Source organism: Eutrigla gurnardus (genome assembly GCF_963514095.1).
Source record: "Eutrigla gurnardus genome assembly, chromosome: 4".
NCBI classification, from domain to species: domain Eukaryota; kingdom Metazoa; phylum Chordata; class Actinopteri; order Perciformes; family Triglidae; genus Eutrigla; species Eutrigla gurnardus.
The window spans coordinates 22576719-22598009 of NC_139918.1; the positions used below are offsets into that span (position 1 = coordinate 22576719).

Genomic DNA, 21291 nt, shown 5'->3' on the forward strand with positions numbered 1-21291 from the left:
TGCAGACCGTGGATTCCTTTGCTAGATCTTAATGACATTCCTGGGACCACTATAGATGACACAGTACCATTACAAGGCACCTTAAACGGAGTCAATATTTTGGGACTGTTGGTCTTCTCTGTTGCCTTTGGCCTGATCCTGGGCATTCTGGCCATAATGCATCTGGTCAACTTAATCATCTGGTAAGCACAGGAGGCTATCATGACAATCCACAAGTTGTGTATTGTCATATTAATAGGCCATTTCATTCTATCAATGTTTTTTAGGCCTATCAGCAGCCATCTCTAGTGTTTAATGTTCATTTTAACGTTAATTGAACTTTTATTTCGCAATGTGGAAAAGATATATTTTCCGTGTGTTTGTTTCATGGCTAAGGCTGTTGGTTTGAGATTTACTGCTTCGGTGATCATCTTCTCACAATCGTGTGCTGTATCACGCTAGCTATGAAATACCGTGAGAACATACTCTCAGATGGATATACTCCCGACTCCCCTCTGTATGGCAGGTATTCTCCGTGGGAATCTTCTTCCTGCTTGCAGGACAGATTGTGAAGGTGACGGACACCTGTGAGACGGGTCACGATGTTACCATGTAGGCTATACTGTAATATAATATCCACAGCCTCCTCACACTTCCCCTCATCCATTTCATGGTCAAGCATAAGAATTCCCTTCAGATTCATGCTTGGTTTACTCCAGACTCTCACCATGGCCTTTGGGACTCAGTCAAGGTGAGCCAGGAACATGAGTGGGCAAGCCTAAGAGCACTGTTAATGGGTTGTGCCAGTGTTATACACTAATAACAATTCAATTAAATAACCATCACTGTTTCTCCTGTGTGGTTTCATTGTCACAGCTGCAAGCAGTGAGACAGCGGGAATCCTACATTCCGGTATGGTGTCCACGCTGATTGTGTTGGAATCAGCTGGACTGTCCACTGAAGACAAATCACTGCTCATGATGGTTGATTGGATTCTGTAAGTGTTCATGCAACTAGCAGATCTTTAAGTTTTTAAGTTTGATCATTTGATCTTCACTTCTTCAAAGTTATATTTGACGTAGTTGATTTCAAGGTTAGGGATAGGCATGAAGTGAATGGTTAGGATCAGAGGTTATGAGTACATGACAAGAAGTAGAAAAATACGGAGGTGTTAATTTGTAGAAACTGCATTTTGTTTAATCCGTACATTTAAAATGGCAAGAATTATTAAACCGTGAACATTTTCAACACAAACAGTGTCTATTGTTATTGATTTCAACTAATTTTTTTGTTGATAGGACTGCCACCAATGTGCTGTGTGACTGTATCGGTGTGTAGTGTAGCATCTGTCCAGGAAGGAAAACACTTGGTGGAAATAATCCCCCAGATCTGAGCTTCATGAGGCTTGAATATCTGTAAACAACAGTAGTCTTATCATTCATCATCATACAACATAGACGGCTAATAACTGTTTCAGATGATACAATTCCTATAACATTTCTACTTCCTAGAGGAACAGCACAGTGTACTAGAATAATACGTTTTTTTTATGTCTTTAGCAGGAAACACTTAAGATGAGAAATTATCTTTTTGACCCTACATGGTTGATGCATATAAACACATATAGAAGTGATATAAATAAATACATTGTATATAACAAGATACGCTAAAGCTAGGCAAATCTTTCTATGAAAGCATCTCGAAAATCACAACTTAAATGAAACATTAAAACAATGTTGGCATGTTCTTAAACACCACAATCTATCTACTCTATTTTCAGCACCTTCCCCAGTGCAGAACTTGGGGGGGGGGTGGGGTATGTGGCAGTATTTCAGTGCTGTGCAAAGCAGCCTTATTAATAGAAAACTGTAAACTCTTCACAAAATGTATTTTTCAGCCAATGGCAGGAGAAGAAGAGGAAACTGTGGCTCCCCCCAATGGGCGATGAGTGCAATGCCAGTGAGACGCCATTCTGTGGCGTGACGTCGCCCAGAGCTCAGTGCAGCTGTACAGAGAGCAGGAGAGAAGGTGGGGGGAGGTGGTGTCGGCATCACAGATACATATGGGAGCAAGAGAAAAGGAGGGGAATTCATGTGGAGGAGGGGTTTCACCAAGAGCGAGAGCACTTAAAAGAGATGGAGAGGGAAAGCCAGAGAGAGAGAGAGAGAGAGAGAGGCTGCGTGTGTGTGTGTGAGGGAGGAAGATGCTGTTGCCAGGAAACAGGAGTGAAGTAAAAACCTTTTTTTGTTTCTAGCTCGCAAGAGGATAGATACATGTTACATCATGGATTCAAAATCTGAACGTGAGGGGAAGGAAAACAGCTGATCCTGAATCCCGGCACCCCTAACAGATTCAAAGAGGAGGTAGGCAGGTGTGATTACATAACCCCCATAACACATACGGGTGACATCATCACATCAGGATTAGAGCCCGGGGGTGGGGGCATTAGTGTTGGTGGGGGTGGGAGGGGGGGGGGGGGATTCAGCAGAAGTATATGGGAGGAGAGACGAGCTAAACGCGCAGGATGAGGATTATCTGGTCCAAAAAGCAGCATGGGATCTGACTGGCAGGGGAGACTGAAAAGATGAGAGCGGGATGGTGTTTGACGTGCAGTGACTCTCCCAACCCTTCTCTCCACAGGAGGATCGGTTTCTCTCTGAACCTCCATTAGGAGCATCAGTGAGCAGCAAGAAGTGTCCCACCTGCAGGTGTAAACAGCGATGACCCTCACTCTGCTCGGGCACATTTAAGGAGGAGGAAGAAAACAAACGGGAGCATCTGGAAGCAAAACAGAGAAGCTTTCAAAACGGCGAAGAGGGACTCTTCTAATTACAGTGAGCGCCATTCTTTTTTCTGGTTTTGGCTGAATGGGGGGACAGATTCTCAAGCAGTAATATGTTTAATGCTTTGGACCATTCTGCTTCTGCTTCATAACTGAGATGGTGTTTCCATATGTCACATAACGAAAGGATGGCATCGTGACAGAATAGCTCTTCTCCTTTCATTCACGTTTTTAAGACTTGAAAATGTCAATCCTCAATCGGTTTCTATAATCTACACAAATCTACATTTTTGAAGAACAAACTCTTTTTATTGTTTCACATTAGATGTTTCTCTATGATCTTCTCACTGGCTTGAAGTAGACTGGAATCATTTATTGTAGCAGTCAGGATTTAATCTGATCTAACCGAAACATTTCGGCCCCTAATAAAGCAGACTGGCTGAGTTTTCAAGAGTTAAACTCTTATAACCTATATACGTTTCTTGCTCGCTGCTTATAAGTTATAACTATTTAATGTTGTAAAGAAATACATATGATTGCGAGGCGAATATTCAGGGATTTTCTGGTACATTTGCAAACAAACATGTTGGGGACGGCTTCACTCGATCGTGATATATTGCCTTGCCTTTTATCATCGGTGGCTGTATTGATGCTTATCTCCGAGCTGCAAGCCATGGAAATTATTTCATAATGCAGAGGAGGAAGGAATACTGTAATGTTCTATTTCAAGTGGAAGCTCTACAGCTTCATTTACATTTTGCCTACTGTACGTCAAAGGAAGAGACTTTATATATATATTGATACAGATGAGACCGATTCTTAGCTGTTCGGTTTGATGGGCACAATGCAGTGAACGGCTGATGAGATGGTGTTTGGGAAATGGAGGCCATCTGGACTCAAATCCCCACCAAACACGTGCTACTGCAACGTTACTTTGTGTCCATCAATCAGCAGTTCGCTGTGTGAGCAGCTGAAGCTCGGCAAGAGGCATCTGCACGGTCAACCAACCGCACGCACTGATCTGTGGTCTGCGTGTGAATTTTCCACTTCATTCTCAACCCTCTTTCATTCTTAATTTAGCAGGGAAAATGATCGATCTGTTTCACAACGGGTTTTTCTTGTCTTCAAAAAGATTAGAGCATGAGAACAGAGGATTGGAATCAAAGTATGAGTTTGCCGGAAGAATCTTTATTGAAGTGGCGTTTAGGAATTCCCCATCCAACACAGCAGCTTTCTTATTGGATGGTACAGTTTAACCACTTCACCAACGCTTCCAATCTGATCACAACACAGCAGCTTCAGCAGCGTGTAGCCTGAGGGCCTGTGCCATTTAGACTGCACTTCCCGTATGGGCTCTCATGTGACTAACTATAGCACATCAGTGCCATCCCAGTGGACAAATGGACTGTGGTAACGTCTGCTGAACTCTGACTGGGACGGTGATGCAGGATGAACAACCCCCCCCATACGCACATTTATTTCTGACACAAGACTCACATGATGTTGACTGTGTGTGTGACGGATCTCTGCAACAACAAACACGAGACACAGCAGCGGTTTGAGCTACATACCAAGAAAATGGAGACTTTGTTTGATTTCTGATTTGCTTGTGTAAAACATGGAAAATCAGATGAATATCTGCTTTATGGCAGCATGTATGATTTGCTTGTATGGTCCTGAGGGGCTGTGTGAGCAATGTGATTTATTTTTGTCTTCGTCCCCAGGGATGTAGGGAAAGGAAACCCACTGGGACTTAGTTTTGTCAATTTTGTATTTGTTATATTATACATTTGATGTAGTATCATGTTGGTTTCGAAAGATTTCGAAAGATTACACCCACATTACATATTCAAGCTGCTTTTCACAGCACTTAATTGCAGCTCCTAAAAGCTATATATTATAGATACATTGACTTTTACTTGGCCTATAAAAGGAGTACTCCAGCAATGTAGGCTAAAGCTTCCATAAGGTTGTTTGACTTGAGAGATGTGTTTTTAAAAAATGTTCAAAATTTAAGCAAAAGAGGCTTTGAAATCCCGAAGATTCATCCTTTGTACTGTTCAATCTCCCATAACGCTGAATCCTACAATTCCCACAATTCATGTAGTGACTTTTATTAAACCCTCCCTTCCTGGTAAACACAAAAACTCCACACCTTCAGGTTGTACCGCTCGCTGTCTGTCATAAGTTCGTCTCATTTCTACGTCTCAAAGCAAAAATTCAGATAATCCTCATCAGGGTTGCATAAAATGGGTGGAGTTCCCCTTTCAGTCGGCAAGGAGTAGCTAGTGTACGTTTCAACTATGTTTTATCACTTGCTTCCCCGCTGAGTGACACTGTTTTGTTTGTTTGTCAACCACAGTTCGCTGAAGCCCGTCCTCCCTGGCAGAGGATGGGAACAGCAGAAGCCACTTTACGCATGGACAGCATGGAGGTCAAGGACGAGTGGCAGGATGAAGACTTCCCCAGGTATTCCTGTGTGTGTGTGTGTGTGAGAGCAGTTTATCTGATTTGTGCGGAGGCTTTGACAAACAGTGCCAGCTATGATGGGAAGTTAGTCACGTGTGCTGAACGCTGAAAGGCAGCAGGTGTGTTCTTTCCTTTATATAGTGGTTTTGTGTTACATGACTGTACTGTATCGTGTCACTGAATAAAATAGTCTTTCTGGCGAGTATCGGCGTGACAGCAGATGCAATGTGTTTGTGGAAATTGAACGGATGAAAGGGATTATTCAAGGACATCCAGTGTGTTCAGAGCATATCTTATATAATGCTGCGGGTCATCTTGGTGTTTATAAAGATATAACAATGGAAAAGTAGTATCCTGGTACAATGCAAATAATGTAATTAGATGAGGGAAGAGGAATAATACGTATGTGCAGTATAACAATGACTGTATTTGCAGACAGTTTAAATGTGAGCGCTATGAAATGAAACATTTTACAATGTTTTAATGCGCCCCCTCCCCCCATTCCTGAATATCGGTTGGAGCTGTCTTTAACTTACCCCTACAAAGCTACTGACAAGATAATAACGGCAATTATCCCAACAGCTCCATCAACACGCCCATACTTGTGGTGTTTTAGGGCGTGTTTGTCTATGCATGCACGTCTGTGTCTTTCTCTGTCTGTGTGAGTTTGTACAAGTGCTCTCTACTATAACGTGCCCCCCCCCAGCACTGACGGTTCAGATGTCTTATTATAATGTCAAAGAGGAGTTAGTAATTGCTGGTGTTCTCAAACAACACACATTGTTTCCAAGGACATGCTGTTGTTTTATAAGCACGATTGCTCACTGTTTTTTTTTTTTTTTTAGCAATTACAAAAAAAAGGTCAAAACAATCCATGAAGGTGCAATATTCAGGATTCTGAGTATTAATATTGTAGTTAACATCAATAAGCTATGTAAAAATATAGTGATGTAATGTCTACCTGAGCAGAGAATGACTCACTCTCCCTCTGTGTGTATTGTTATCTGAGCTTCTCCCTACTTTGTTGACATAGCTGTTAACAGTGCTTTCTTTTAGAGCATGTTAATGCATGTGAGCGTGCCCGACTGGCTAGCTCACAGCGGCCACGCTGTTCTTGGCTCATACGGTCACAGTTGATAGTAGTTGGCACTGTTAGCTGCAAGCCACCAGCTCAGCCATCGCCATGTTGAGAGTCTTTAAGAATATATGAATAAATGTATATCCATGTCTTTCTCTGCAGGCCACTACCAGAGGATGGATACGTTGATTCTTCATGTGGTCTCACTGACAACAGAACCAGTAAGTGGAATAAATACATAGCACTGACTTAATATATTTATGATGTAGTGTATACTGTATATGTATGTATATATTTATGGCCTGTCTGTCCAGATCCTCCCTCCACTCTGAATGTGGGCGAGTCCCTGACCCAGCATAAGCGCCGCACTCTGATTGCCCCCGACTTGAACCTCTCCCTGGATCAGAGCGAGGGGTCGGTGCTCTCTGATGAGTTCCTTGAGACGCCTGACGACCTGGACATCAACGTAGATGACATCGAGACTCCCGATGAGACCGACTCGCTGGAGTTCCTCAACAACGGCAACGAGCTGGAGTGGGAAGGTCAGACCGACATCAAATGATAAAGACAACTCTAGAGTTCAAGGAATGCATTTCTGAATTTTATTTTTTAAGCAAATCCTACTTACTGCTGTTCCTCGGCTCCTGCCTGAGACATCATGTGTTATCTCCCTCTGGGTGTCAAGTCACAAGTTGCTGCCGACTGTCAAATACGACAAAACATGAAAAATAACACTGAATGCTGTGTTTCCTAATTCCCCAAATCCTGTCCAAATCAGATGAATGTTGTTCATTCTTATGGGAATATTTCCATCACTGCTTTGTCTTCTGTGTTTCCATCACTGATACAGTGCAACAATATCACCAATTATAGACTCAAAGCTATCGTAGTGTAAAAATCAGTATGCATTGCTGGTCTATTGTGTATTAAATTGAAAAATCATTGAAAATCTGAGGGAAATCCAGTGGGAGCTGTGCAAAAATCCACAGATTATGTGTCAACAATCAAAGTTTTACAAAAAAATATTATCCGTATCTATCTCGTGCTGATATTGATGGGATTTCAAAAATATTGAGGAAGACAGGTGGAGAAAGGAAGGTTAAACAATCTGATCAACAACCGTTTTGTGTCACCTTGTGTTTAGATGACACTCCTGTGGCCACTGCCAAGCGACTTCCAGGTGAAAGTGAAGAGGAGAGAGACTCATCTGGTCGTCTGTGGCGAACGGTGATCATTGGTGACCAGGAGCAGCGGATCGACATGCAGGTCATCAGACCGTACCTGAGGGTGGTCACACATGGAGGTAAGCCTTTATTTCAATTTCAGGTCAGTTATATAGAGACATACACTCAGTTGGCAGTTTATTAGATAAGTACAGAGTACCTTACACAGTCCTGCTATAAATCTTACTTTCGTGAAGGTTATGTTAATGTTATTCTATGCTCATTTTAGAGCAGCGGTCAGCAACGTGCTGAAGGTGACACGCAGCATCTTAACCAGTGGCACACTAGCAAGTGTCCTCTCCTCCGCATGCCAATTGACCTTCATACGTATGTGTGTGTCTCCCTCCTCTTTCAGGTTATTATGGCGAGGGTCTGAACGCCATCATCGTGTTTGCAGCCTGCTACCTTCCAGACAGCAGCTGTGAGGACTACACCTACATCATGGAGAATCTCTTCCTGTAAGATGCATGCTGGGACTCTTCTTTTTTTTGCACCGTATAACTGACCAAAGGACATGACCGGAGAAAATGTTTCCATGGAGTATGCATGTCAAATCATGTTTCAAATGATTATTCACATTAAATACTAGCAGTGAAAGATGAATCAGTTCAACGCTTCTTTTTGGCTTCATTGCTTTGTGAAGTTCATATCGGGATCCGTTCCACTCGATGTGAACGTAGGAATTCTTTCAAGTAAAGAGTTTTCATCTTCTACGTGACTGGTGCAGTCTGATTCCCATCTGAGCTTCCTCTCTGTCTACAGGTACGTTGTGAGCAGCCTGGAGCTGCTGGTGGCCGAAGATTACATGATTGTTTATATGAACGGAGCGACTCCTCGCAGGAAGATGCCTGGCATCGGCTGGCTGAAGAGATGCTACCAGATGATTGACAGAAAGTAAGACGGAGAAAATGTCCCAGCAGTTTGTGCAATGCGACGGAAATGGGAATATAGTTAAGAGTGTAAAACTTGTGTTGAAGATGATGTGGATGTGGAATTAATTCTGATTTAAATGATGATGAGAAGGAGGAAAGCATCACAAACACTTGAATGTCTCCTGCAGACTGAGGAAGAACCTGAAGTGTCTCATCATTTCTCACCCAACGTGGTTCATCCGGACCGTCCTGGCCATCTCCAGACCTTTCATCAGGTGAGGATACATTCCACCCAGAAATATATATTGGGTTTTCTGCAACAAATCTAAGAAACAGAAAGAAGATTACAGAAATGTGACATCATGATGCAGTTGCATGTTGATTCTGAGAGAGCTGAGACCAGTGCTAAAAGGCCTCAGCCTGGATGACACAGATACAAATGCAAGTGTTCAGAATGGACCATTAGTGACACTTGTTAAATGTTGTTGGTGTTTTTCTGCAGCGTGAAGTTCATGGATAAGATTCGTTACGTCCACACCCTGGAGGAGCTCAGCCAGATCATCCCCATGGAGCATGTGCAGATCCCTGAGTGTGTGTTGCAGTAAGTACTCTGAGCCACCAAGGGTCACTGTTGAGCCGTATATTATGTTACACGAGTATTGTACTGCATGCTTAAAGTAACATGGCTTTGAGAGAATGCTTACAGTACTGTGATAAAACTAAATATGAGGCAAGCTTATCCATTAATTAGCCTCATTAATCAATTCATAATTAGTTTTGTTAGAGTTTACTTAACGTTCACTGCCGCTGAAAAAGTTTGGGCTTGCCTGTTCATATGTCTAGTTATAAAAGTTAAATTTTAAATTACAAAAATGTAAAATATGTTAGGCACAAAAGAAGAGGAATTAAATGATTGATATATGTTGTCCAAGAATAGAAATTGAAGTTCTTGTGATTTATTTGTTACACATTTTGCTGTGCTGTGTTAGAGGAGAGACTTCAAAATGCAGTGAAAACTTAAACATAGTACATGTGTGATTGTTGGTGGACTTTCAGCTTCTTTGTCCCCCGGTTGAGAAGTGTGCTGTTGTAAAGTTCACATCAGTATGAGATTTCTATTCTCATTTTCAAAGGTACGATGACGAGAAGATACAAGCACAAAGGGAAAGGTAAGAAGAATTTTTCTTTGTGATTTTATTTTGCTCTTTTCCCTGCATTTAAGTGGTGTTATTGATATTTACCTGTCCTACTTACAGACTTGAGCAAGAGCAGCAGCAGAGCAACTCAACGCCGCCTAGAGAAAGGTGACCTCATTTTACAGTACATACTGTCCAGTGCCATTTTGGGATTTTCTTCAGTGTTACAACATGGGAAACAAGTCCAGACATTTTGAAAGCTCCCTCTATGTGTATCAAGAAAATTAGATGTAAATAGAGAACCAATCCGTGCATTTATTCCCTTTAAATCAAGTGTGAGCAACGTGTGCAGCCACACTGGAATATTCTGGCAACAGAACACAGCTTTATATGGGCTACATGACCAAGACAAACATTTATATTTACTTTTGGCTTAACTTTAATTTGTCATTTCCAGGCCAAAGTCGATGATGGCTGAGGTTGGCCGTGACATCTGACATTAAGGTGAGGCTTCTCATTGACCCAACAGTCTTTACATCCAACTTCACTGGTTTGTAATGTCAGCCCACTGCAACTAATCTCCGACATACGCCCAAATGTTCTTGTCTGTGAGCGCGCACACATACTTGTGATACAATAAATCACCTAAATGCTGGATGATGGCCTGTCTGGAGTCCAGCGGTCCGAAAGGTCAGCTCTCAGTTCAGGGCTACTGAGGTCCAATTTACAGTATCAACGTCGAGTGAGACCCCAAGGATGAGATTATTCAGATCTTCTCTTAAAAAGATGAACAGCTCATTTACTGTTCATGTCGACATTCTAGCTTCTAAAATGTGAGAAAATGCTGCTTTTCTTTCTGTTTTAATGAAATTAATATTTTAGGTACGTTTTAGACTGTGGGTCAATGACTATTGTTTCAGCATGCAAATCTTATTTAAAGTACGTCTCATTCATGTATAGTACATAACATGTAGTAATAAGTAGAAAAAATAGTCTAAGTAAAGCAAAACCATGTGTTTCTTGTGAGACCAAAGGCTGAAGCACAAAATATAACACCGCATGATTACTGTAAATGTTCAACTCTAGCTTATTCCTTTTGCCAAGTCATGTTTCAGTTCTTTAAAATTCAGACTGCGTTTGCATCCAAGAAATGTTAACTGATCCTCAAACATGGTATCCCCTTCATACCCCTCGTTACATAAAGCACAGCTGCTAAGCTCTTTAAGCCTGCCTGCACACAACCGATCGATTCTATTTATAATGGGCTGTACAACCGAGGTCTGGCACATTGATCCACGTCTCACAGCCTGCACTGAAATTGGGGGAAATACCCAGCGCAGCAGATCGGGGTGGGTTAGGGTGGAGTGGGTTATTTTAGAGACCCTCCCCCCCCTTCTGTGCTGTCTGGCCGAGTGTTCCTATGAACCTCCATATATCAAAGGACCTATCAACTGTAGGACTGGCTGACATCCCAGGAATTGACACAGGCACCATTTCTTAACCAAATGCCAAAGGCAGGAAGCAGGGGGGAAATAAATAGGCAAGGTGTCAAATGTGATTTAGTTTAGCTTCATGCATACTTGCAAGGATGTATAATGTAAGGATCATATAGGAACGCTTTCTTTGTGGAGATGCAGAAAAGGTGATGGAGGAAAGCCAATGATGACTATATTTGCATTACAGAGCTTTAAACTGAAGAACCAATGGGGCGGGGAGGCATTCATTCTCTGAAATGGGAGCCAGCCTCGACTGCCGCCATCCGCTTGTTGCAAAGGATTAAATCTCACGACTGGATCCATTAGCTGCAAGACAATCATTTCTCCAAATCATTCATTTCAATGACATGCTTGCTTCTAGCTAAACGTTAACTGACACCAAAGCGCTACACGATAAACGCTAAATCAAAACGTATCTGCATGTCAATATGAGCAGCATCGACTATACTCTTCTTCAACGATATAAATGAAAAATTAAGGACTTGGATGAACACTCAAGCATCTTCCTTCAAGAGGTTATTGTCGGTTCCAAAGTGTACATACTTGTAGAGATATTTTTGAGAAAGGCGTTTGCACAGATGTTTGTTTTTTAATATGAGTGGCATGAGTGTCGTTGGGTTTTATGGCCGTTTCAAAAAAATGTGCAATGATGTCGTTCTTCTTTGACCTTTATTAGATGTTATCTGATGCAAATGTGTGTCACGAGTTCTCCAGAGTTTTCCATGCAGGTGGCATGCTTGTTTATATCCTTCCGCCTCACTTGTTTATGTCGTTGTTTCCAAAGGCACTTTTACAAGATGGAAATTATACATTGTTACAAAACTAAATGAAATATATTTGAAGAGAGTCGAATTAATTGCGACAAGTGTTATTTATGAAAATGTGCCATTTAATGTTTGTAAAAAAAAGAAATAAATGAATGAACTAAAACAAGCTTTTGTCATGTATCCCCGTCAACCTTGAGATTTACATTACAGCTTATATTTTTGTCCTTTTTATTGCCTCTAAATGTATTCCAGTTTGGTCCAGAATGTTTTTGACAGGCTGACTGATGTCTTGTGCTCTGTGCGTCAGGGCTGTCACCTGAGGGATCCTTTGGATACACAATACTCCTGAGCTCCTTCTTTATTTGATCATGTAAGGACACTTTTAGCACATTACATAATAAACATCTCGGCTTAGCTTATCAAATGTAGGGATTTTCTGTTTTCTTTTTAAATAATTTTAATTTTAAAGACGTTCTCAGAACTTGTGATGGCCTTTTACATTTTCTTTTTTTCAATTTCAATTTTCACAATTTCAATCCAAATAATAATGAGCTATAAATCGCTTGGCCTTAAAAAAAATAAAAAAAAGTTTGCTGAACATGATGTTATAGCTAAAAATAATATTAAAACTTTTTGGAAAATAGGAATATTTGCTTTATTGATGAGTTTGAAAAAAGATGGATGCAGGTGTCATTTAAGTCTCTGCAAGTGTATTTACCGAAATGTATAAAGCTATTTCTTTACACCTGGAAATGTTGGTATATTGACATGATTCTGTGGGCAAAATCTTCAAAAGTTGTTAAAGGTTGGATCAGGATTCAAGTTTAACTGTGACCAAACAATTATTATTATTATTCACAGTGCTGGTAAAGTTAAAGTTTCTGTCTTTTGTGCAATTAATCTGCTTAAAACACCAATATTCTTTCTTTTTAACTGTTGTTTTTTCCATTTGAACTTTCACACACAACATAATTATCAGCCATCACATTGTGCAGATCGAGTTGACTTTCATGAATGTATAAAGATAAATGGAGGCAGGGGCCACTCTTAACATTCTCCCCAAAGTATGTGCATCACATGCGTGCTGGTTTAGTGCTCTACAGAGTGTCTGCGCCTATATGGGACACTTCCACAATCCCATATTCTTTCCCAGAATGCAACATTTACTGCTGGCTAACATCAGACTACAACACTGGAACAAAGCTGCCAATCACTTTGATATAGGAGGTAAAAGAAATCTTATCATCATGTGGTGTCAACAGGCGTTTGCATTGTCGTGGCAGTAAAACATGAAACCCTGTGCTCTGATAGCCGGGACTCAAGGTCCCAGGTTTCACCTCTTTCATGCCTAAAGTAACCGAGATAAGAGTTAGTTCGAGATACCGCACAGACATCATAAACACAAGGTTAGACTTGACAGGTGTGTGACAAACTGGGCTGATAAATGTTCAAAGAACTCAGAGATCTGTGTTATCGGACCTAAAGCTGTGACTTGAGAGACTGTGGTCACATGGCTGGCGGCCATGTAGCCCAGCTGGTTGCATCAGAAATATGCGTGACGCAGCAGGCCCACACACAACAGACTAAATATAGTGCTTCTGGATTTCACCCAGGGACGTCTAACCATGGAAAAGTTTCCCTCTACAAAATCCAAATATTAAGGTTTCACTGGGCTGTCATACAGAAGAGGATGTGCATTTTTATGTGTCTTACAGTACGTTTTAATGAGCCTCTCCACGCAGGGCCATTTCTTCCTCTTATGATAATCATATCTGCTCTTGAATCACATGTCTTACATTTCAATGAAAAAATCTATTTTTTATTTCAAATTAAAAGTAAAGATTTTCCAACAGTAGCTTTCTGTCGGAGACTCCAAATGTGATTGTGTGAGAGAACGACCTGTGTTTCACAGCTTAGCCCCATTTAATCATCCATCTATATGTTCACTGACCCATGACAGCAGGTCTGAGATCTACTTTCATGCCACATGTGAGACTCCTAAGTACTCCTCCCATCGGTGCTACACTAACTGTAAAGCGGCATCTTATAGGCTGCAGGAAAATAGAGTCTGATTGGTGTGAGAGGCTGTGACGCTGCAGCTCAACCCTTTATATGTCCGGCAAGGAGATTGTCTATCAATGAAGTAGTAAAAGGGGGGAACGTCTGTGGCAGAGGAGAAGGAAAGGGTTTTTAGAAGCCTTTCATAGAGTGTTTTTGGTGGGTTCCCTTCTTTTACTTACTGAATTCCAGAGGTGACCAACACACAAAGTCAAAATGAAGTTCATCATCGGCATTGGAGGGTAAGTCTCACTTCATTTATTGACCTAATTCTGCTTGTCTAATGGTATGAAACAAAGAATGTAACTCACGTCTTCTTCTTAATTTCAGAGTGACCAACGGTGGGAAGACCACATTGACAAATAGGCTACTAAAGACATTACCCAACTGTTGTGTGGTGCATCAGGATGACTTCTTCAGGGTAAGCTGAATTAAAGTCCCCATTATTTTTTAAATTTAAGTTGCTAAATGTTCAGTTTAAAGCTACAGTAACTACTTTTATTGTAATAATGTTGAATTATTGTGTTATTTTTTATGTATATATATATATTTTAATTTGCTACATTAAAATTTACCCTTGAGGACATTTTGTGCTCAGAAATGAACCGCCAGTCTGACCTGCAGATGTCCTCACAGTAGCCTAGTAATACATCTGGTTGATTGTCTCCTGGACAGCCAATGAAAGGGCCGAGCGTCCCCACTTAAAGTCAAATTTTGTCCAATCATGTGGCAAATCACGCAACCAACTTTTTGCATAATTTTCAACCTCATTTGGCTCAAAAGAAGCCAGAAGATTTTTTTTTGTTATCTCTACCACATCCATCTCTCCGTGCTGCGTTCAGGGCATGCAGTCATTTGCGTGTTTTTGAAATCAAAGTCACGTGATGGAATTTTTCCACTTACATTGCATGTTCTACCGCTTCAGCAATACATCGCGGGTGACCTCGAAGGTCGCACGACAATCGAATTTGCGATTTTCGCAAAATAGTTCGCTAAATAAGCTAGCTTCCGTCTTTAACACTTTCATCAAACTGAGGCAATAGCGAGCATTTCGGCCCGCGCTTATAGTTATTAAATATTTTTAGAAAAAGATGTGTCTTATGATATTAAAACCGATATTTTTTACATTAACGCCCAAAAGTGTCACCGTCACCGTTACTTTAGGTGGAGACGAGTCCTTGACTTCACCTGTCCAGGTGTGATCAGCTGGTTACTAGGTTGCAGCAATGTTTTATTGGTGACTGTTATTTCAGAAACCCGATCAAATAGAAGTCGGGGAGGACGGCTTTAGACAGTGGGATGGTAAGAATGGATTTTGCGTAGGAAAACCATGCAGTAATGTACTTTTATCTTTCCTGCACATTTCTTTGGTCAATCAATCCTAAACTATGTGATTTTGCATCATCTATCTATTCTGTGAATGCTTACATACATTCACTAAATTAAAAAAAAAAATGTGTTTCAAGCACATTAGTGAGACTTTTGGTTGCATGTGTGTTGAAGCCTGCTCTTCTCTCTCCACCCGTTGTTCTGTATCAGTGATCGGCGCCCTGGACATGGAGGCTATGATCAACACTGTGAAAGGCTGGCATGAGAACCCAGTCAAGTTCGCCCGCTCGCACGGCGTCAGCCTGTCGCCTGAGGCTGAGCTATCCGACTCAGAGGAGGGTATCCATATTCTTATCGTGGAGGGCTTCCTCATCTACAACTACAAGTGAGTTTTTTTTCGACCCATGCTCTCAAATTTAACCTCTTGACCTCTGAGTTTTTCGCTAATCTGAGCTTTGGTTCCCCTCCGCAGGCCTCTTATTGACATCTATGACAAATGTTTCTACATTTCCGTTCCTTACGAGGAGTGCAAAAGGAGGAGAAGGTAACAAGCCCTCGATGTAACTTTGAGACAATCCACTGACAGAAGAAAGGCTTTTAAAATGACTGGATTATGTTCTCTTTCTGCAGCACAAGGACATACACACTTCCAGACCCCCCCGGCCTGTTCGACGGCCACGTTTGGCCCATGTACTTGAAACACAGGAAAGAGATGGAGAACAACTGTGATAGAATAGGTAAGCCAAATCCTCCCATCACAAACAAAATATCAACCACCTTTCATCCGCCTACACTTCTCCGTATCAACATGTCAAATTAAAAGTATCCCACTCATCCCTTCTGATTGATTTTTTTCTGGACAGAGTACCTTGATGGGATGACGTCGAAGGAAGACATCTACAACAACGTATATGAAAGTGTTCAGAACTCGCTGCTGAACAGTTTATAGGTAAATAAAAACAGATATGAAACCTCAACATTTTCACCTTGAAAGTGTGACATTGTCAGTGAATGAAACTTCTCTCCTTTCTCTCTCTCTCTCTCTCTCTGCAGCGAGGCGGGACGGGTTGGATTTGTGTATAGACTTGTAAATATGACAGTTCTGAACGTGTAGCCTGATTTGTAAATAGTTAATCCTGTAACTTATTAAGAACGAATGACAGAAGCATTGTGTTTTCTATGGTCCTGTGTAACTTTTTTTTTCTAAAAGACAAGCCACCTCTGGACGGCCCACTGTTTAACATCAGGGACAAAACGCCCGCTGGGTAGAAGGATCTGTGCCTCGCAACCAAATGAAAAAATGACTGAATCTAATTTGGATTTCCTGTTTTTCATTTCACACACACACACACACACATACGTCAGTCCTGTTCAGAATCACAAACCTCACGCTTGAACATAAATATTGATGTGTTTTTGAGGATGGCTGATAACATCCTGTCGCTCTTGAATGAGGCCCCTTATCAACCAGATTCAATTTCCAGCCTCAATAAAAGTGAATCACACAGGATGTTTTCCTCTAAAAGACTATGAGATGGATTATGGCAGAAAAGAAAAAGAAAGGTCGAATGAAGGTGGTCTGATTTAATCATCACATCAACTGTCTGAGAAACTGTGGTCACATGGCTGTCAGTTTTAAACATTAGAATATATCAATATCAAAATATCACCTTTAACTTAAAACAAATAGGGGGTTTTGTGTTGAACACACTGAGGAAGGCAACTGTGCCAGTATGAATGGTGTGTTTTACATTTATTAAAGGTGCTTTATGTTTTATCACCCATTTAAATGCCTGGAACTGGGGTTTTAATGCTGCACCCAAAGATGTTTCTTTACCGTAGTCTAACCTTGACCTAAAATAGGCCTTGGGTGCCATATAACCACAGCGTCTCCAGTCTGCCTCCACACTGTCATCCGTCCAATTAAACATTCAGTGTAAGAATGGATTAGCTAAGAGAAAACATGTGATTGGTTCCACCTCAGAAGCGCTTATTAAAAAAATATCTGCATATTTCACTTTTCACCTGCACCCAAACAGGAAGCTCAGCTAAGAGTGGGTGAAAACTATGCTTCACTGCTGTGAGAGCAACACAGTGACCTTTCTATATTTCAGCCTGTAGCTTTGTGGAATAAAATGCCGAAAGCTCTACTGTTTTAAATTACTGGAGCCAACTGAATCAAGGCATGGAGTGAAAGCACCTGTCCTTTCCACTGATTGGCTGATACATCTCTCACCCACATCACTCCCTCAGCACAACACTGTCTGCACAGAAATGAGGGGAAACGTAGAGCAGTACATTTTTTATTCTATGGTCACCTTGAGGCTTGTCTGTCTGCAACCCGACTACACAGCGTAGATCATAAAACAAGTGTTCTTGTGTCTGATCGGCGGTTATGACTAAGACCACAAAGGATTTATAGTCTGAGTGCATATTAAATCTTATAAACTTTTCCTGATTTGCTCCTTGTTCTGATCATGCACCCTGGCAGGGCCACAGAGGGGTGCGTGTGGGGAGGGGGTGTATTCAGGGTCTTGTGATACGTTTCTGGGAGTCTTTAGATGCCATCAGTTGGCCTGAGGGAGAGGGTGGTGGGTCTGTGGGTTTATATTTAGGCCAAGTGTCTAGGGTGTCAGGGGGAATGTATTTAATGAGGCTACAGCCAATTGCTGATTGCCACACACCCACTCTACACTCCACCATCTCTGACTCAGGGGCCAGTCCCCACACGCCACCGCCAGGCGGGTAAGCTGAGAACCCCATGTTCCCACGTCACCCCCCCACCCACCACCGCCGGGGGAACCTGAAAGAACAGCAGCGGCGTCCATATTTAGGTGGCGAGGCAGGGACACGGGAGATGAGGCGGCTGTCACATGCTGCGCACATCCCCCGTGTGAGTGAGTAAGTGAAGGCCCCTGAGGCATGTGAACAGTTGTGGTTATGACACTGGAGTAATGACAGGAATATTTATGGCCATGACTGAACATGTGAACAACTGAACTCCCCCTGTTTCGCATTTAGAATCATTTAATAAAAGGATTATAACATGCTATAATGTAGCTGTAAGCAGGTATAAAGACATTTCAAGCGCTTAAAGTTATACTTGTTGACAAATAGGAATGATTTTATTAAGAGCACCATTCAGTCCTTTACATTCTTCTGGTTTCTTTAGAAACTAAAGCCTGAACCCTGTTTTGTCCCAGATGACCCGACGGCTACAGAGATGTATTTAGGTGTGAGACCTTTAGTGTTAACGATAAGATTCTATAATCTATCCTTTCACGTAGGGAAGCCAACGCAGCGATTCAGGGGCCGGTGTGATGTGCTCCACTTTCTTGGTGTTTGTGGGGACTCTTGGAGCTGCAGCTGTCTGATAGATTTTATAATAAGAGCCAAGAGACACGTAGAAATAGACACTGATATCTGCTTACAGCTACCGACTGTTAAAAACCTTCCGAACCTCCCCAGTTTAATTACTTACATGAGGGTTTTGGATATCTCTTTGTATCACTCAATGAACAACTACCGTTAATAAAAACCTTCATGATATAGATGGGAATGTCACTGGAAAGTTAGCCTTTTGAATAAATCTGACATTAATTGATGTGTGCTGCCTATTACAGTAAATACAGTAATATAGAATAAAAAAAAGAAAGAAATATATATGTATAACTATTTTTTTCTATAAGCATGCAGATCTTTGATCTAAAAAAAATAAATATTAATATGCACAAAGTAGCAGCAGTCACACTCTGTGAAGCTCAGAGGTCAAGATAACTCTTAACATCACAAGGTATCAACACACAGGTTTGGACTAAGGCTCCACTGACTAGACAGTTTTTAATGGCTGATATATTAAGTGCCCTCAGCATTAATTAGTCACGTGTCGATCGACCAAAACGTAAAGATAGCCACAGCAGCACGATGCTGAACGCTGAAATGTGAGGAGAGCTGACAAACGCTGATGTGGGCAAAAGGTTAATCAACGAAAACCACACGTGTCTCAAGAAAACTGATGAGCTGCGGTCCTCATATAACATACAATTCATCATCAATAGTTTTATTTAAGAATCCACACTTGCTGAACTAAACGCCCACATAAAAGGGACAACAGAGTTTCATCACTTTCATTTATGTTTTGCACACATTTGTTCAGCATCTCACCTGCATATTGTCTCCCCATGATCTGTGGTAAACCTTCTGGATCTATCATTTAGTTGTAAACTCCTCAGACTGGCAGTGTGAGGCCTCGGGGGAAGACAACAGGTGTATTCCTTGTGGGGAGAGTTTTCTTGTGGTAAAACCATTTTAAGACCATCACCGTCGTTAAATCTCACAAGAAGCAAAGCTGCGAGCAGCCCTGGATACCTAGATTCATGGGATAAGATATATTCAAAGCGTAAAAAAAAAAGCTGCTGCAACTGTAGTTGTGTACCACGAGAACAAACCAGAAACGTTTATTTTATTTACAAGCACTCCTACTTTACAATAAAGATTAGTTTCTTTTTTTGTGGCAACATTTGTTGTGATTTGTTTACTTCCAGGTCAGACACACAAGAAAGACTGAATTCAACGTTTAATACTTACTGGCTAAATATTGTGGGTTACATGTCCGGCTCGGGAAGTCTTGTGCCAAACCAGTGCCGAGGATCTGCGGCTCTTATAAATGTGGAGTGCAGCGGGGACAGGGGGCGGTGCTGGACTTTGGACTGGGGGGGAAGGTTTCTTTGACTAAGAATAGAAAAGCATGCGGGCCCTGATGCCGTGTTTGGCTGACGAATCAACGGCACTTCATGTGAGTGTGACACATACTGAGCTCTGCCTGACTCTGTGTGTGTGTGTGTGTGTGTGTGTGTGTGTGTGTGTTCTCTCCTATCTGTGACCCACATCGGACTAAGCTCCTGGAGACAAGAGCCCGGTGACGGTAGTCTTTAGGTAAATGTGAAAGCCATGTTGAGCAACAGTGAGTTTAATAATCGTACACCATTGTGACGAATAACTGAATCAACAATAATGCAATAAATGACCTTTAGTGAAAACTTAATGAGCTCAGCATGTCTGACATGTAATTATATACTTTGACTCAAGTACTCTACTTAAATATAATTTGACATACAGCTTTTGGAGTTACCTTACAGCTTCACATTGATCTACCTAATAAATGATATCCTGTTAAAGATTAGTCTATGTTATGCTAATCTACTGCTACTTAAGTAAGAATATGAATGCATGCCTTTTCCTTCTAGAGTGTTTTTTGTGCTGTGGTTTTGCTCCTTTGCTACTATAATTAAAAGATATGAATACTTCATCAGACAAATTTAAGAATAAAATGACAATAAGCGATGTTAAAGTGCCAAAGGTCTGTGGATCATCCTGAGTAACCAGGTCATTTACCCAAAACAATAAGTTGATCATATAGAATCTGGACATTTTGGAAACAAAACAGCACAATATCCAGGAACGACATAATTGTTTTATGGACCTGGACTCTGAGGATGATAGTGGAAGATAATAAGCTCCTGTTGAGACACCTTGTTGGTGTCTGCAGGACCGTGACACAGACGCAGTCTGCCGCCTTGTGGTGGAGCTTAATCCTGCAAGAGGCCATGTAGCCATGTAGTGCATCCTCTCCAAAGTTAGTAGCTTTGCATAAAACTACCATCTGGTATCTCTTTATTAAAGTTTATAAACTAAGGGTGAGGCAGGCACGTCAGTGAGAAAATATTTTGATTATTTTCTAATAGATTTTTAATGAAGCCACTCACTAGAGGGTATAATTTATACTTTCAGCGTTTCATCCCCCCCCCCCTCTCTCTCTCTCTCTCTCTCTCTCTCTGTCTCTCTCCCTCTCTACTGGGCGAATTACGGTAATATTTCGATCAGAGATTTTCTGCGACCCCTAGGGGGTCCGCAAAGTTACTGCAGGGGGGGTCCCCGAAATGATTTGAACCCAAACTATTTTTCTTCCAAAAATTCAAATACACATTAACATGAATACAACCTATAATAAACAAATATAAACCTTTCTTGTTGTTAAATGTTATGTTGTGTGAAATTGTGAAGTAGAAATGCCAATATATATAGAAATAAATGATGTTCTAT

At 41.3% G+C, this 21291-nt stretch overlaps 2 protein-coding genes and 1 long non-coding RNA gene across 3 annotated transcripts; 2 read left to right on the plus strand and 1 right to left on the minus strand.

Annotated features, from left to right (window-relative positions):
- Positions 1–2160: 2160 nt before the first annotated feature.
- LOC311012091 (caytaxin-like) lies at positions 2161–11941 on the plus strand. Its single transcript, XM_084007420.1, has 14 exons — positions 2161–2342; positions 2620–2813; positions 5124–5230; positions 6471–6529; positions 6623–6850; positions 7453–7611; positions 7887–7989; positions 8294–8425; positions 8592–8678; positions 8906–9004; positions 9537–9572; positions 9660–9707; positions 9997–10043; positions 11223–11941. The coding sequence occupies exons 3-13, from the start codon at positions 5154–5156 to the stop codon at positions 10034–10036; spliced, it is 1068 nt and encodes a 355-aa protein (XP_083863546.1). The 5' UTR covers positions 2161–2342; positions 2620–2813; positions 5124–5153; the 3' UTR covers positions 10037–10043; positions 11223–11941.
- On the minus strand, positions 6722–8838 carry LOC311012092. The gene is made up of 3 exons (XR_014596982.1): positions 8629–8838; positions 7429–7589; positions 6722–6837 (listed from the first exon to the last, which is right to left on the minus strand). It is a non-coding gene; the product is annotated as an uncharacterized lncRNA (long non-coding RNA).
- A 1984-nt stretch (positions 11942–13925) lies between the features above and the next one.
- Positions 13926–16358, plus strand: LOC311012144 (nicotinamide riboside kinase 2-like). The gene is made up of 8 exons (XM_084007480.1): positions 13926–14102; positions 14191–14281; positions 15114–15162; positions 15400–15574; positions 15662–15733; positions 15820–15926; positions 16053–16138; positions 16243–16358. Exons 1-7 carry the CDS (start codon positions 14077–14079, stop codon positions 16136–16138), a joined length of 606 nt encoding a protein of 201 aa, XP_083863606.1. The 5' UTR covers positions 13926–14076; the 3' UTR covers positions 16243–16358.
- Positions 16359–21291: the final 4933 nt, after the last annotated feature.

Coding starts and splice junctions, on each gene's coding strand:
- LOC311012091 (XM_084007420.1), top strand. CDS start 5,154: ATGGGAACAGCAGAAGCCACTTTACGCATGGACAGCATGGAGGTCAAG. Junction 6,851..7,452: donor CAACGAGCTGGAGTGGGAAG/GTCAGACCGACA, acceptor CCTTGTGTTTAG/ATGACACTCCTGTGGCCACT. Junction 8,679..8,905: donor ATCTCCAGACCTTTCATCAG/GTGAGGATACAT, acceptor GTTTTTCTGCAG/CGTGAAGTTCATGGATAAGA.
- LOC311012144 (XM_084007480.1), top strand. CDS start 14,077: ATGAAGTTCATCATCGGCATTGGAGG. Junction 15,163..15,399: donor CGGCTTTAGACAGTGGGATG/GTAAGAATGGAT, acceptor GTTCTGTATCAG/TGATCGGCGCCCTGGACATG. Junction 15,575..15,661: donor TTCCTCATCTACAACTACAA/GTGAGTTTTTTT, acceptor TCCCCTCCGCAG/GCCTCTTATTGACATCTATG.